Source organism: Manduca sexta, chromosome 3, assembly GCF_014839805.1.
Source record: "Manduca sexta isolate Smith_Timp_Sample1 chromosome 3, JHU_Msex_v1.0, whole genome shotgun sequence".
In the NCBI taxonomy this organism is placed as follows: domain Eukaryota; kingdom Metazoa; phylum Arthropoda; class Insecta; order Lepidoptera; family Sphingidae; genus Manduca; species Manduca sexta.
Genome location: NC_051117.1, coordinates 8,333,514 through 8,352,248, shown reverse-complemented (window position 1 = coordinate 8,352,248; position 18,735 = coordinate 8,333,514). Strand labels below are relative to the sequence as shown.

General features: G+C 37.5%; 1 protein-coding gene across 3 annotated transcripts in view; it reads right to left on the bottom strand.

Annotated features, from left to right (window-relative positions):
- The window catches only part of LOC115442953 (microtubule-associated serine/threonine-protein kinase 3), an 86,278-nt gene that overhangs the window by 25,558 nt on the left and 41,985 nt on the right, over nucleotides 1-18,735 (bottom strand). For all 3 annotated transcript variants that reach the window (XM_037439455.1, XM_037439449.1, XM_037439454.1), the window contains exons 4-5: nucleotides 10,077-10,213; nucleotides 5,688-5,763 (exon numbers count right to left, since the gene is read on the bottom strand). In XM_037439455.1, coding sequence (XP_037295352.1) covers nucleotides 5,688-5,763; nucleotides 10,077-10,213 — 213 coding nt within the window. The remainder of the gene's footprint in view (nucleotides 1-5,687; nucleotides 5,764-10,076; nucleotides 10,214-18,735) is intronic.

Here is an 18,735-nt window from a genome sequence, read left to right as displayed (position 1 = left end):
GTGTTTATCAGATAAGTATGTACAATGTACATTAAATATTAACAACTCTATCGGTGACAATCTGTCTGATAACGATGACTGGACGTGGAAAATTTGGAAAGGAAAATAATATACAGGATTTCAATGAACTTTCACAAACAGATACTGAGTCTTGCATGAACAGACAAAAAAACAGAAGTATTTTTAAACCGGAAAGTGTCTGACTAAATCTGGGAAAGGTTTCTAGTCGCGAACTATGCCTGATAATAAAATTAAATATCACTGAGAGTACGGAACCCTCGCTGCGCGGTTTCAAACTCGCACTTACGATTTCGTTGTTAAGTTTTACGACCCGGCCTCGCCCGATGCGCGTGCGCACCTACTTCCCGGTTATGGTAACATCGAACGATCGGTCACATTAATCTTATACTCGCACAACACGTAATACTATTGTAAACATGAGGCTGTGCTTATCATAGACGGGTCTATTGGATGCTTATTTTTTCATACTTCGTTTTCTCAATTCAAATGTTGCGACAAAAACTTATTTTTGTTTCACGGAAGAACCTTGTGTTAGTGAACAATCAATATTCTTATCACACACCGCAGCGTAGACCATCCTAGCCTCTAAAATTTCAAACCTTTTTGTTTATATCTTTAAACACAGATTGCGCATACGCAGCCACAGCGTCGTTCTCAAATTCAATATAATTATCAACTGTAATTGACCATTCGCTTTTTCTTAGCCAGTTGAGCCTAAAACCAAAACGAGCCAAACTTTCTCAATCAAACATCACCCCATTCTCCTCATAGGAAACCAAACTCCACGCCCGCAAGCACTGGTGTATCAATAAATCACCACTCGACAGACTGACTAATCATTTCCAATCGTAAATCATGACATCGTAAATAGATATCGACACGAGTCGATAATGCTACGATAATAATGTTCTCTATAAGTTTATGTCTGTTTGTGTGTTGTTCAGTTTTAGCTGTGTGCGTTGGCAAACAATTAGGTAAGATTTTGATTGTATTGTACGTACTGAATACTGAAGGCAAACATCTATGACTTTTCTAAAGATATGTGTGTATTCTTTGTGAATTATCGCTTGATTTAACGGTGAAGGGAAACAACATGAGGAATCCTTGAGAAATTCTCTATAAGAATTTTGATGGTGTGTGTAGTCTGCCAATCCGCTAGGCCGCGCGTTAACGCATTATGTAACATTGGATTTTTTATTTTAAAACAATAACAAAGATATTTTAGCGGTTTTCCGGTCCTTTTCGAAAAAAAATGTAATCTTAGAGTTACATAACTTGTTTATAGGAAAACATTACGTCGCCTTACATAGGGGGTTTGGAGGGGTCAAAAATCTTCAAAAATTTTGTTACGTAATACTTGAACGACACAATGTTACGGGAAAGCACCTCATTTCATTACAATCGCTGCTAGGCTTACGATAGAGCACACAGGATTAAAGACTTACACGATCGCCGATAAAAACGCGAATTATGCACACAAAACCGCACGATTACACACAAGTGTGTAATTCATTTAGCGTTGGATACCGGTGCGGCTTAGTTGTTGAACCGATTATGAGTGAGGGACGCGTGTTCGACTTCCGGGCGCTTACTTTGTGTAGAGTGTTTGACATGACAACGTTGATGCATTGCATACATGTAAATATCCGTTAAGCGTTTGCATTTACCTTCCCCTTTAGCAAATAAATTTGAATTCCATAATTGATGAACATAGAACATTATCCAAGGTTGCACCGCCTTGGATAGCTATTAAACTCTCTCTTTAAACTAATGGACGATCTAATAGGTAAAAAACGGGCAAAATCTTATAAAGAAGACACAAACAAAATTTTTCAATCCCCAAATCTAAAGAACTGGGGAGACGGATTACGTATCAAATAGCAGATTACCACAAGTAACAATTACTTTCGTTGCGAAAATACATTCGACTTTTCTAATATCATTAGAATAACAAAAACTGAAGGACCCAAAACGAATCAAACTCCCAAAATTATCAAAACACATCATAAATCTCATTAATTACGCTACATCTCAGTCACCGCAACGCACGAATATAATTTTTTAATTGCCTTCAAATTCTGACATTGCATTCCTACCACCACGCCAATATAAATCCAACCTTACTGCAAAAGATTAAGAATAATTATGCCCCGGTACAGTCGTTATCGTAGTTTGAATGTCGTCCAAAAAGTCAATTATCTAAGCGCGTATCGTTGATAGGACACGCATGCCTTGCGAGTGAGAGGGACGAGCCCTCTGAGGGTAATCTTGTCCGAGTAGACATTTGTCTCGCGGATTTAATATGTATTAAAATCGATGGGTGTGTAAAACCGTTTATTCGCATCGTATGAGATTTTTCTGTTCAGAGTGTAGAATCATGCACAAAATAAAACTGAACAAATTCAAAATTTTAAATCGCATTTAATTATTTTGTGTCCGTATCAAATAATAATATAGTTGTTTCTTCACTAAAATAAACTTCAAAGGGTTTATTTTATTTTTTGTTAAGATAGCGTGTAGAAGGATTTTGCTATTTTTAATGTGCTCGGCTACATTTGTGGATAATTTTATGGCATGCAACATAATATTACGGTTAATCACAATATTCATAATATGCCCTAATTATTGTATTCACCAGATTCTAGTTTTATTTTGACAAATTGTATTACTGAGAGTTCATACGCGGCTTCTTAGCGATAACACGTTCCGAAGCGGTGATAAGTTCATGACGATTTAAAACAGCTTGTAAAAATATTTTAATAAAAACATATTTGACTTTGAATCGTGGAAAACAAGCTTGCTCGGTAACTTACATGTCCATCCATGATCCGGTCTATCTTTGCGAAAAAAGTATCTAAATCTGTTTCATTCTTTCTTCGTTTACCTCAAACCATGTTCACAAAATATCTATTAATATAATGAGAAGCTGCGAAACCCTAACGATCATAATACAATATTTGTCATAATATCTACTCCGCTAGAATAGCCCCTGCGCTGCCAATCAAAGCGAATTATCTATCCATCCTCACCCTCATAAACTGTGACGGGGCCGCGTTCATAACGATTTTGGACCGATTAATATCCTATTTATACTCACGTCTTTCGTCCCGATAAGGGTAGGCAGAGACGCAAGGGGAGCAAGTAGCAAACAAATTGCAAACACGCAGTACTCGAGTGTGGTTCTGATCAATAAAATTTAAGAAAACCGTACTAATTGTGATCAAATTCGGTTCTGAAGTTTTGTTGTATGACGTCACATTTAAGACCAGCGCAGATAATTTTATGCTGTCAAACTATTATCGACATTGTCTTCATTGTAATAATATTAAAAATCAATTAACGCAACATTAAATTCCTTGCTCTTCAGGAATTTGTTATTTATTTTTTTATAATGGCGCATATTGCCTATGTCCAGCAGTGGACAAAGATATAGACTGATGATAATGATGATGATTTTTTTATACATCTGACTAATGACCAGGTGCTCTAGACTACCCATAACCGTAACATATTAGTTTGGATTACATAACACAGCACGGCACTGAACTGCAGGTCACCATGAGACATCAGCTCAAGTCTCATAAGACCAGTATATACACGTCCAATCACATTAACATTATTATGCAAATTGGATTGGTCGATTATAATTATTGTAAAGTTTTCGATTTATTGGTTTAGTTGCAGTCATCATGAAGTTTTGAAACGTGAGGTCCTAAGTTATATTTCCGGACAGAAAAAAATCAATTAAAAATTAAGCAGTCAGGAATTGGTATTTGTGCCTGATATGACCATGGGCTTGCCTCTCCAAATCATAGGATATAATTGCGTCCCTGCCTATCCTTTCGTAGTTAAAGGAGTGTATTTGTGTGTAATACATATATTTGACTGTACTGTTCTTATACAGGGAGTATAGTAAAATTTATTTCAAATTAAATAATTATGAAAGGCGTGTGTGTATTGTAATTTTGAAGAATCTATCGCCAATTAAACTATATAAATACTATAACTAAATGACTGTGATAATTCTGATTAAAATCGGTTCGTTGACCTCGGAAACAGCTCGACCTCATTGTGGTACGTGCTATCATTATTAAGGTCAATTTGAATTATTATTTTTTATTACCATTTGAAAAATAAATTAACGCGTAATTTTTGTTTTATTAATAATTACACGATAATACCCTGAGATATTTCTGATTCTACCCGGGAATCAAACTAACGGACTGAGCAGCCGATATACTAAGCTTATTAAAGACTGCACCCGTTTTAGTAGTATACCAGTCTTGCATTATATAATGTCACTCTACTATCTCCACTACTCACACGTGCACTCCTGGATCACTTTGGCAATCAATGTTGTATATCTATTATTACATGGTACTTCTTAGTACGGGCCTAAGATCTATGCCTCATACTTTTCTATCAAAAGACCCCACAATATTTTTTCACGCGACAAACAAACTAATAAGACGTTTCTCAGTAGCAATGATTCACAGTCACCGTACTTCCGAACGTAATTATTGTCGAATGACACGGCACAGTGACACAGATGCACTCGTTTCGTGTTTTTTGACTCATCACGCTCGCCGCTCAAGTGGTGTGGACGTAGTTTGTTCAAATGAGACGAGCGTGCCGATATATTGGCTATTATAGAAAACTTGAAGTCGTTGTTCAAGTTCAGCATATAATCCACTGTCCTACTGCTGATCACAGGCCTCATCCACTCGTGTCTAGCCAAAGAGTTGTGTCACAGAAATGTAGCGGAAAATTAAAAATAATCTACGGTCTGTAACCCCGTAAAGATTAAAAACATGAGTTTATCTTTTTATTAAAAAAATATTTTTTTTTAAATAAAAACATTAGTCACTTGATATTTACCCGCGGTTATAGGATATAATTTTTTGAATTTGCCGCCATGCTTTCTGTGCCATGATTCGTTGGCCAAACTCTAGTAAGAGGATTTAGGCCTTTGTTAGCCACGCTGTCCTGCTGAAGGCTATCATCTGTCTCCTAACTTTCTAATTCGAAAGTAGCTATGTTTTCACGGCTAAACCACTAAACCGATTTTGATGAACTTTAGTATCTATACCGTTACCTATGGAAGTATGAACCAGAAAAAAGGACTATGGATAGTTCTTGTCGCAAACTAAGATACACGCACGAAATCGAGTGCATAAGTAACACAAGCACATACGTAAAAACTAACCTGTAGGTACTTCATAAATTGACTTGACGTATTCAACTGATGACAACCTCAAATTTCAATCACACTGTCAGTAGTAAAAAAAATCTATAGTGTAAACAAATAATGAAGCGGCGATAGCCTAGTCAGGTGTGGAACGGTCTGCCAAGACGAATGTCCGCAGGTTCAAATCCCAAGGGCACACACCTCTGACTTTTCTAAAACATCATGTGTGTATTCTTTGTGAATTTATCGTTCGCTTTAACGGTGAAGGAAAACATCGTGAGGAAACCTGCACATCCGAGAAGTTCTCTATAGGAATTTCGAAGGTGTGTGAAGTCTACCAATCCGCACTAGGCCAGCGTGGTGGACTAAGGCCTAATCCCTCTCAGTAGTAGAGGAGGCCCGTGCTCAGCAGTGGGCAAGTATATAATACAGGACTGATATTATTTTTTATTTATTTATAAACAAATAATACACTTACTGAAAGACTAGAACTGCCGGGCGTCGTTCCGTATCCGGAGGAGGGCAGGGAGGCCACCGACCATCTGCGACCGTCGCTGTGGACAAACATACACACTTACAAAACATTCAACTACTTAGTAAACGATAGGAAAAGGTCCAACCAGGGCAAACACTATTCACCGTATTTTTTTTTATACGACAGTGACTAGTGCATCTGCTGATAAGAATGTCAACTAACGAGAGATGGTTACCCCCCGACAGTCGACACAATTATGCCGGCCTGTTGGGAATGGATATACGCAGGCCGATCCCGGAACGCGAGACACTTATATGGGCCATTATAGCGAGTTTTAACACCTTGTTTACGGTAGTCGCTATCCGGGCGGATATAAAATAGTGTTCCGTCCCATGATATGCGAAATTATCACCATATTTGTACAATTCCAAACTCCAAGCTTTATTGAACAGAAAAACCTAATATCACTGCCCGACCCGGGGTTCAAACCCGGGTCCACAGAGCGGTAGTCGTGCCGCACATCCAATACTACTACGCCACCGAGGCAATAAAATAAATATATTATCTACATTGAACTAATTGTTTTTTTCACTAACGAAACAATTTGCCTGAGGCCAAGCGCACGCGCAGACTTACTGAGCCGCGAACAAAATCAAGTATTACAATAAATTATTAAAATATTTGACAAGTTTAATAAAGAAAGCATTTCACCATCTCACTATTGTTTTCACGAACATCTGACAGAATGTGCCAAGGTTAATTCTATTACCGAAGTAAAATTGTACTTAAAATAATCCTAATTGGTTTAAAAGGCGACCTTGACAGTGGCCTTAGAGCAAGCAAAGCGACTTAAATATGATACAATACATATTAGTACAATTCATTTCATTATTATTGATTTTGACGTTATTATTGACTGTTTTACTGGATATCCTTTGACCGACACCGGATCTCAGAACGAGTAACTTTGAGTTACATCATGATCAGTAATGGCGTTCATATACGCCACAAACAATTTATATAGGCGGTCGTATTGCTTATTAAGCACTATCCGCCTTATTACAAAACGACTAAAAATTAAACCCAGTACGAAGCTATCTTTTTGTAATAAAGCGGGATAGGTCCCTTGGCTCCCAAACTAGGTTTTAAACTGTATCTTGGTAGTCAGTGCTCCTCCGAGAACAAATTTGGAAGTGTATGGATGAAACATCACACGTATCATCACCAGCTGAGTAATTATGGTACATACATATATAGTATCACGCCTCTACCTCAGAGGAGTAGACAGACACTAAGAATTGCTACTTTGCAAGATTCTGGCATACTTTTCTCGCTTCCTCTACCTTCATCAATCTTTTCATGCATTCTCGCCTGTTCAGGGTACTTTTAGACTATGACTTTTGACTTTGGAGAGAATGCATAATTATTGTATTAAATAAAAAATTAAATGCTTTATTCATCACGCAGGTGAACATAGTTGCACTTATGAAAAGTATAGGTACATGAAAATATTTAATTATGACTCAAGTTAAGTCGCTTAATAAACTACAGACATTTTATATTGAACATAACATAAATGAAGAGTATAAAGTAAACAAAGAAGCCAACTCGGGCTGGCAGGGAAAAAGAAATAAAAAGATAAAAATATATTATTATATACTTATGTAGATTACTTAACAATCTATTGACACAACTAAGTGCATCCAAAATGCGTACGTATTAAGTACGTACTAAGTACGTATTTATACAGCATTTTACGACGAATTGAGTAACCAACCTATTGTTGAAGTCCTTTAAAAATGAGCATAATTCAATCAATAGCAATATCCTGTCGACTCATATCTGCTGAATGTCAGTGTCCTTATGAATCTCGCGTGACGTGACCCGTGCCCCGCCTGAGATCAATATGTTCGGTGTGTACCTTTGCATATTTTAAATAGACTGCCATAGTAAGGTAGTCGGTATCAGTGTTTTAGAAAACGAATACACTTTAAAAATATACTTTATTTTGTATGTATAGAAGGTCATTTTCACATTGCATATTCTTTTTTACCTCTGCTAGGATTGTGCCAAAAATCATTCAAGAATAACAAATATTTTCACCAAAAATCAAGGTGTCAATTTTGTAATTTTATAATTGATAGACTAATCGTTATATCGACCAACAGATGTGATTATCAAGTGTCGCCCAAATTTTGTCGGCCTGCCTTTCAGAATGTTTTGAAAAACAACTCGATGTGATCCGCTATAAAGCATTGTAAACGGCGATTCCAATAAATAATTTTAATTTTACTTTATTGACGAAAAACAAGCATTTTCAATGTTATATTGTGCCAAAGCGATTCAGGATCCAAGTAATTCGCGTACAAGCTGACAACCGCGGGTTTGTGTTGTACGTAATGAGAGTACAAAAAAAAGTATTATGAACCTTATAAACACACGTTCTGATGACGTTGCAATGGACATTGCTTAACATCGAATTTCTTAACATTTTCGCTTATAACTTTTTTATTTATAGTTCTACGACAAAAAGTTACTGGACCAAAGTTGTAGAGAATTTAATTTGCAACAAGAAATGTTTATATTTTTTTTTGTCAGATAAATAGTTTAAGAGATACATCGTAAAAACCATTTCAACGCCTATTTTCAAGATGGCGGCCGTGGGACAAGGGTGGCGACCCCACAAACTTGGTTTTAGCTTTTCACTGACCCCCCCCTACACTTAAAAAAATAAAATTGCGTCCTCTAAAAAACGCAACGCCAAATGTAACTTTTCAATGTACTAATCAATAAATACCAAAAATAACGGATCAACTTCCTCACCAACTAAAATACACGCAACCGGATCAAGACATCGGTCCACTTTCCCGGCGTTTCCCGGCGCCGTGTGAGTTGTGACAGACGGCAATATTTTATGCCGCGCTAATGGCAGGTGGCCATTAATCCCAATAGTCTTTTTCACGGCAACACACTCATTAGACGTAATGTCACAACATCAAAGTTAGTGGGACGGGTGGGAATCTAGATCGTCTGTTAATTATCTAGGAAGAGACGAAATCTATACATATCTATACCGTATTCTGAGAACGATTTTTTTTTTCGGAAACGAATATGTACGTTTTAATTACTCTATCGCATTCGGTATACTTCGGTGAACCGAGTATATTTCACAGAATTTGTAGAAACGATCCCAATAAGAATCCTCGATTCAATGTCGAGAATATACTAATCAAAGTAATTTGTAAATTTTATTTTGCATGTAATTAATACAGCTTTTTTATAAAACATAATTTTATAAGATGTCTGAGATTGAAGCCTATAACAACATACAAAACCAGAGAGTAACTTTGGATTCAGCTCTTCTATATATATATAACACAATATGTCAAAATTATATTTTTAAGTCTATTCAAACGCTATTTCTTAATCAAGAAACGAAAAACAAAATTACTTAATTACCTCAATATTATCACATCTATCTATTTCACCCAAAAAAAAATGAGACAAATCAAGTCATATGACGATTACACTTTATTTTTTCGTTTTCTAAAACACTTGAACTGAAAACTGAAAGTGATATTTCAAACACAAAGACTTTTTCGATTTACCGTATTGTACTATGCTCTTAAACCAAGCGAAAAAAATCCACAATACAATTACATCTATTAATGATTACAATAAATTATCGACACTTGATATAATACTTACACATCCTTGTTTCTAATGCGGTTAGACATGTAAACAAAACAATAATTATGTTAGATAGATTACTCATGTCGAGAACTCGACGGTACTCGGACAGTCCAGTCGATACGATAACACGAGACTATTAATAAGGTGTTGTTAGTGTAGAAGTTTCTGGAACTATTGAATCGTATGAAACTGAACGAATTGGACAAAACATAGAAAAGTTTGAAGTTTAAAATTATAATAGGCCTTTCCTTACATTACTTTCACGTCAATTCTCGCTAGTAAATAACCCAGATTAGAGAACTTTAAAAGTGTTGAACGGATAGCTTTGTCTTTGCAATCCATTTTTTTTTTTTCATTATTTAAGGAAAACTCTAGCTCCTTTCGACGCAGGAACCGACAAGAAACCAATTTTCTTCCATATACTATTGCCAAAATATGTTTTAAATTGCTGCAAAATTTATTCCTTTGTACGTTGTATAATACTAAACTAAATCACTTATCTCTTAAGGATGAAAATCTTGTCATTAGTAAAAATTACACCTCCGCCATTCTCAAGCAACACCTACTTCACGTTGAAACCAACAGTCTAAATACCAACAGAATTCCTTGAAATTTCACATCTGAACTAGCCGAGGTAAAACATCACGGGACATTCTAGAAGTTTCTACACAATCTTCTGTAACCAGTGCGGATACTCACAGCTCCTTGCCGCGCTTCACGCTTGAGGAGAGAAGCGCGTGGTGCAGCGGGTGGGGGTGGTGCATGTGAGGCCAGCGTGGACCCTCCGCGGGGGACAGAGGGCCTGTGCCTGGAGAGCTGCATCTTCCGGAACCCACCTGGGATCAAGATGAGAAAATATTAATACACAGTCAGGTATTGTATTGCAGACAGCACAAATAGGGGACCGGCCTATGTTTGATTTTGCACATTATTCTATGTGTAATGACTTTCAATACGAAAAAGAAGCACTTCTGCGAAAACAGCATAACAATTGGTTAAAAAATGAGCGAGTAATTCATATTTAAAATATTGTAATGTGCAGAAGTGGGCGCGATGTGGGGATATCGCTTCATCTCTTTCTTTCGCACGCGTCGTAATTCCCGATGACGTCACATGTGGATATTTTGTCTCTTTTCTGTTTCTTGTTAATTACCCCTTCCACCGAAATTCAAATGCTTATAACTTGTTGATTTTTCACTGGATTTTAATAATTTCTTTGGTGTTATAATTTATATTATGTAAATATTTGATAATTGTTAAGAACAAAAATGAGTCCGGTACCCTATTGTGCGCTTACTTTTCATCCCATAATGTGATGGGGATGCGAAATTATTCCCATACCATTATACATAATGAGACAAATTGATTTTATTAATGTAACTAGCTTTTGCCCGCGGCTCCGCTCGCATTATAAAGTTTTTCAGGCTAAAGTTTACCCTTATAAAAGTAGTAGTTTCCCGAGAGCCTATGTTCTTCCCAGGGTCCCAAACTGTCTCGATACCAAATTTCCTCTTAATACGTTGGGTAGTTTTTGAGTTTAACACGTTCAGGCAGACAGATGCAGCGGGGGACTTTGTTTTATAATATATTTTTTAGAACTTTTTAAGAGAAACAATCCCGTCATACATCATTGTTGCATAACTTTAACCCTTTACGCAACGCACGCAACGGAAGCTCTCAAAACTAATAAATTGTCCCCGTTTTTGCAACATGTTTCATTACTGCTCCGCTCCTATTGGTCATAGCGTGATGATATATAGCCTCTATCACTCCACAAATAAAGGGCTATCCAACACAAAAAGATTTTTTCAGTTCAAACCGGTAGTTCCTGAGATTAGCCATTACTGCTCCGCTCCTATTGAATATAGCGTGATGATATATAGCCTATAGCACTCCACGAACAAAGGGCTATCCAACGCAAAAAGATTTTTTCAGTTTGGACCGGTAGTTCCTGAGATTAGCCATTACTGCTCCGCTCCTATTGGGTATAGCGTGATGATATATAGCCTATAGCACTCCACGAACAAAGGGCTATCCAACACAAAAAAAAAAATTCAGTTTGAACCGGTATTTCCTGAGATTAGCCATTACTGCTCCGCTCCTATTGGGTATAGCGTGATGATATATAGCCTATAGCACTCCACGAACAAAGGGCTATCCAACGCAAAAAGAATTTTTCGGTTTGGACCGGTAGTTCCTAAGATTAGCGCGTTCAAACAAACAAACAAACAAACTCTTCAGCTTTATATAATAGTATAGATTTGTAGACACTCTTGAGATACAACAATATAAGCCAATCACAACGGCCCTATGGCTACTCACTGCGAAGGCTGCTATGCCGTCAGCACTGAGAAACAGACTTGTTATCACAGCTTTACTCCGTCCTTAGATAAAAAACGTCTATGAATAAGGGGGTACACCGTTTTATTCTCTACACAGTGTAAAGTAACAATTAATGAACGCAAATATTTTCTCACCTTGTCTAAATGAGAGGCAATTTTACTATTATTTTTTTGATTACCAAAAATCTAAACGGCCTCGTCGTTTCTATTTTCCATTCCCGCTCATTAACCGCCGTTTTCAACAATGGATCCCAATCTCGATCTTCAATCCGATCCTAAGAATGAACGAAACAAAATAACTCTTTGTTCTAATTGGTCCATTTTTGTGACAGATCGAAAAAAGCGATTGGGATCGTATATTGAAAATGGCAGTCAGTAATGCAAGCGCAAATTTTTTAAATTTCTCATTGACGATCGTTACTTCTACATAAGATTGCTCTATTTTTTAATATTTATCTACTATTATAAAGAAAACAATAGCTTTTTTCAGATACTTTTGACTTATACTGCAGTAAATACTAAATTGCCTAAAAATCTGAAATATACTAATATCTAATAATACACTTGACATTACATCTTCCGCATTGGAGATTATCCAACTCGGAGACTTTAAAAGATTTACTGAATTAGTAGGTAAACGTTACAAAAGTCACTTGTATTTGATCCCGCGACCTTGCACTATCAAGGCGAGGGTTTATCCGGCAGGTGTTGACTTTGGATTTGTGGCTTATGTTGTAATTTAGAAAGTATTTTATGTGACATTGAGTCGACTTTTCCGTGTCTTTGAAATGTGTGAAAATTTTGTTATGCCTAATAATCATCTAGCAGAAGCTTTTTTTAAACGAACTCGGCAAAACGACTCCACTGCACTGATGGAGAGGGATCCAGATAGTTCGACTGTCCAGAGATGGTTATCTCTCGCCAGTGGACACAATTATGCCGGCCTATTTGAAACCGGATATAGACAGGTTGATACCGGAACGCGACACACTTACGTGGGCCATTATGGCTCGTGCACAGCGCTCGCCATCAAGACGAATACAAGTAACGTCCACCAAATAACCTTTCAATATAAAAATGTCTCCTATCCCCTCGCCAAACTTTAGGATATACATTCACTAGTTTACCATTAACAATATTAGATATAAGGTTCTTTAAACTGTGGTTCGTGTCAGAAAAAAACTTACAATAATAGCTATCTTGACGGACCCTCGCATATGAGAAACAAACCTAGTCCTTAATGCGTTTAAAGTCATTAGCACAGGCCCTTACGCACATCGGATATCTAATAAATAATAATATAAATTCGAGAATGGACCATGCTTTGGATTAACACAAACTACTTTGTGTTCCGGTAATTTACCCCTGTAACAAAAATATATTTTTTTGTATATAATGCTGACGTCGCGTCGTACAAATAACTTCTGGTATTACTGCAGTTATTTAGGGATTTGAAGCATTAATTGCCTCATACGCAAGTGCATCCGCGGTCAACACCAAGAAATATCATCCAGTTTATCTTGTCATACGCAGCAATCTACACGATGACAAGTGAGCAGACGAGATCTTTTTAATAACCGTATGACGTGGACTGAATTGATTGAATGTCTAAACGGCATTAGACAGCTTAATGAAGCGTTAAAATGCTGTCATTATGTAGCTGATAACTTCAATGCTACAGTGGACGGTGGTTGACGACGTAGCGACTTTGATGCTCATGTGAATATAACAATATCCATCCATTTTACTATTAAATCTTTTTTTTATTATCACGGTATGAAATGAAATGCTCCTAGCCGAATTTTTGATCACGGCAATCTCAACAGAGATCAGCCAGGTACGCAGGAATTATTATATTGCACAAGTGTGTGCAATCCACAATGTGCACTCTCTGTTCCGTCACTCTCATAGTCTGGTGAAACGGCAATCGGACATGACCAGAGAGGGATAAGGCGCAGGACCAACCAACCAAAAACCCAGTCACAATTATTTTGGCCCGACCCAGGATTCGAACCGAGGACCTCAGCGCAGTAGACATACTCGTATCGTGCGCCACTGACGCAGTCGCGGTATAGTGACTTCACTGCAGCCAGCTGGAGTAAAGTAAAGTACAGTCCAAGCAAAATATCGAGCCCCATAGTTCCCCAAACGATCGGCACGTCAATTATGCTAGACTGCCTAGTTGCTTCTTCACACTTGCCTTGTAGAACTCCAAAGTGTAAGAAGGAAACACCAATATAAGCAAACTATTCCAGAGTTTATACAATTTATAACTCTAGACAATTACACACATGGATCAATGTTGAAGGGTCCATACAACCCGATTCCTTCCGGCTTCCTTTTCATCAAAATGATTTACAAACCGCATTTATGCTTATTAGTACCTATATGTTGTGTTGGATTCCCTTTCAGAAAATTTCATCCTTCACCACTGACATGAATGATCCCAACTCCTAACCCAAATCTGAGATACAATTCCTTTGGCGATCGTATCACCTACTAGGAGTGTCTTTCAGTCCTCAACCAACTGACTGTATCATAGATGATACACAAACATAATGTGCATAACTGAACTGCGTTCGTTACTCTGAGACAACACAGTTTCATAATGCCCATTTACATGTAATAACACTTACTACGATGTCCCTCAAACCGGAAAACAGCGCTTGCGCATTCTTGGCGGCAGAAATAGACATCAGTTCAGACCGACTCACATGGAATGGAACTTGTTAACTATTAGTTTCTGCTCGCGGTTCCGGTTGCAATAAAATCGGTTGTCAAAAATAACCTCAATTCAAGGGTAGTTGAGATTCGTATTTGTAAAAGAATCTGGCTTGTAATTCTAGAGACTACCACGTACAAACAAAAACTCGCCTTGTATATATTAGTAAAGATGTCACTACTAATTAACTAGATCCAATCATAACAATATTTGCTCCAAAGTTGGACGAAGCCATCAAAACTACTGACAAACACACTTTCCCTAGGAAGTTCTAATTACTCCGCTCCACTCGGCGAAACTTAACGATTTCTTAGAGATAAACTTGACAACATTAGGTTTATAAGTTTTTATTGCGAAATGGTTGTTATAAATATTGTTGACCTTTCGGATGTTATATATAATTCATGAGGATGTGATTGGTCTTGTGAAACGCGGTGACGTGGGTAACATAAATGGCCGGATTGATGAGGGCACCATGATACAAGTAATTTAAAACAAAATTGCAATGTTTTCTATTCCTTCCCAGAACCACGTGTGCTGGCTTGCGTAACCACAGTTTGACGGTGTCTTCCATCTTGGCACGAACCGAGAGATTCAGAAACTCATATCAGTCCCACACCATCAGGCAGTGGAATGGTTTGCCAGCACAAAGTTCCCTCCTTATAACTGGGGTCCTTCAAGCGGGACATGAAGCAATTATACAGGCCGGCATGGCTGTGCCCACCGTCTGGGGATTCTTGTATCTTTTGCCGGTAGCCATTTGGTGAATTCACTTCGGTAACATCAGGTGCAGTGAAGCCACATTACCGAGTCATAACAAAAAAGAGTTTTAGATTAGTAGTCTAAAATAAATATTATCTGGAAATGCAAGTACATTTAAACAGTAAAGGCAGGTCTCTCGTATGTTTGACCTGTTCTAAGTAACTCAACATGTATATTTTTGCCGCTAAGCAACAGAGCACTGTTGTATTACTAAAGGACTTTCTATGTACTATAATTACTTAATTAAATATGCATAACCGACATCATGAACACTCAAGATCACTATCATGACTGAAGTTGCAACCGATGACAAACACAATCGCATAATTCATAAACATTTGCAACCAGACCGCGGTCCAAAACATCAGCATTTTTTGCCCATAACGCGTCACCTTGGCTCAGATCTTTGACTTTATTTTATGAGTCACGTCGACGATAAGGCCTAGCGCAGTTTGGCGCATTTTGTACGAAATTGAATCGTACGTTTTCGCCAACACTTGCCAATGTCCGACATACTGTAACGCAAACTGAATACGAAGCACTACATAGAGATGCGTCATCCAACATGGACGTCGTTAAGTTGTTTTTATATGCAGTCAAATGGAACAAGCATTATGGGCATCTTAAAAATAACCTGGGTACCTACTAATGTACTTCATTTATCAATTTCAACTAGACCACACAACCCAACTTATTAAAACACATACAACATTACCAGTGCGTTCACAATTCGCACGACAAAACTCGTGCGTTTACGTACGACTAAAATGCGCATCTGTGCGACCGGCCTTACATTCTAACTCGGCATCTAATGGCCGGTTGACGCGTCCATTTTTGTACATAACTGTGGGCTTTGTTTTTCTCTTCATAAATCTTCGCGCAACCTTGGACTCTCAGTTGAGGTGAGCGAGTTGTGATGCGTGTCCTGAGGATTTGTTTTATGGTCTTTAAATCAAACAAATTGATCAATTGGAACTGACGACTTTTTATTTCACAATGATAGAATAGTGTTACGGACTTTTGAGAAATTACCTTTTTGGAACAGGGAATTTGATGGATATACACATGGTCATACTGTTAAAAATAATAAGTTTGCTTCAATCTCCGATATCCATATATTTTGTCAATCACTACACATCTACAGGAAGACATTAATTGTTATTGTTGATAATTTAGATACTTGCCTCTTCTGAATTATTTTCCACATTTGATCGAGTTTGCTTGTATCCTTTTTTGCAATTTTTGATTTGTAATATTGTTAATTAATTTACTCGTCTATTCTCTTCTATGTATATATTACGTATGAATGGATACTGTGTTGGATTAAGAACCTTAATTTCATATACATATTTTTAGTAATAATTTGTTCTGTTCGTCTCTTAATACTTTGTTCATCATTCAATTACAAAATAGGAGACGATAATGTTCACAATCCTTTATACCCCCCCCCCCCCTCCTGCATACCACAGCTTATTCCGAACCCACCACCCAAGATGATCAGCGCGATGGTATAACAAGATTGCGTGCAATGCTTAAAATTCTTGAACGTGAGCCAAAGATCGCCACACTGGTCTCGTTAACTCCATATCTAACGCTGAACTCAGACTGTTATTAGGTGTTTATCTATTTCTGTAGGATACCCTACTGAAATAATACGAGACTGTATTTGACTGTAAATGAACTGAAGAGTTTGTTTGGACGTGCTCATCTCAGGGAGTAACAATAATATAATAATATCAGCGCTGTATTCTCTACTACTGAGAGGGATTAGGCCTTAGTCCACCACGCTGGCCTAGTGCGGGTTGGTAGACTTCACACACCTTCGAAATTCCTATAGAGAACTTCTCAGATGTGCAGGTTTCCTCACGATGTTTTCCTTCACCGTTAAAGCGAACGATAAATTCACAAAGACATCTCAGGGAGTACTAAACCGATTTTGAATATCTTTTCACTAATAGGAAGCTACATTACACCGGAGTGCTATAGGCATATTTTGGAAAATAATTATCATGGCAATAAAATCGGAAAGTGAAAGACAAAACGTCACTTTGTCAGAAGACGCGGATTATAACTTTTTAAGGTCAATATGTGTTAGTCAATTCAATATGATACCTCTATTGTATCTAACGTCCCATTATAACAGCAGCTCGCTATTATGTACTGCCCACCAGTTGCGTAAAGTTAAATTTTCCAAAAGGAAACCCGACACTACATATAGGTACCAATATGAATAAGTGTATGTATACGTGGACAGCTGTAGGCTGACGATGATGATGTATAAATGCGGTCTACAAATCGTTCTGATGATAATTAGATTCTACATAAAGCGAAGCTGATAGGAATCGAATTATACGGACCCTTCACCACTGCTGCCCACTGCTGGACACGAGCCTCTTCTACCAATGAAGTTTTAAACATTGACCTAGTGCGGATCAACAGACTTTACATACTTAATTCCTATAGTTCTCAGAATGTAACAACAAATAACTCATTACACACTTAGTTAACGTATCGCTAAAACATAGCCCCCCCTACCTCCCCCCTCTATTTGGATAACGCGGGTGGTGATAAACAGTGGTCCATTACCGGCGCGATGTGTGTAAACATGGGCATTAATCAACACCCGACGAGTGACGCCATTAAATTGTTTTGGCGCGAATAAATAACGGACAACCCTAAGTGGCTATGTCATGCCGGAAAGTGATTAAATAGATGATTTCTTTCTTACATATTAAAACTAGTTTTAGAAATTTATTCCGGTTTCCGGGTGGTTAAGGTGAAAATCGATATGAAAGCGTTAAAGTGCTATAGCATATTTTTTTTTAAATTGACAATGCCGATACAAAAACTTGCACTGGGCACTGTGTAACTGCTTAATTTCAATAACAATAACGACTTAAACCTTGATTCAAAAAACCACCATTTTAGCTCAACATGTTTTATTTTACAATACCCATTTTTCAGTCCCTTATCCCACTATCTTAACGTGATAAAAATTTACATCATGCTAGGTTTGCAATATACCTTAAACTTGAATTTTTGTGACCGTGATTTTTTCCCGGATACCGGAAAACGAAAAAAAGTCAATAAAATTAATACCATAAATTACGTCTAACAATTCACACATAAATTAATTCAAATTATATAATCCACACTAAACCGGAAAACGCAAACCCGTAACAGCACGTCGGTAACGTCACGTGACAGCGTGCCGACCTCCACGGTGTAAGGTAATGAGGGATTACGCGCGTTACATCACCTAATGATTGCATCGCGACTCGACAGTTATCATTTGCGCCTTTGTATCGTTCGCGATCTGTAATCACGGCGGATCGTTTCACTGCGCCTTATTGGTAGGGTTGATGGTTTTCTTTATAATATATTTAATAAGAGAGCAAGCGAGTAAATTGTCTAGTGGTAAGTAAATACTATTACCTACAAACATCTACTATACTAGAATAAGCATCAGAGCGTTCAACGTAGTGTTAGTAAGATTTATTCAGGAATATTAAAAAAGGCCTACAGCACGGTC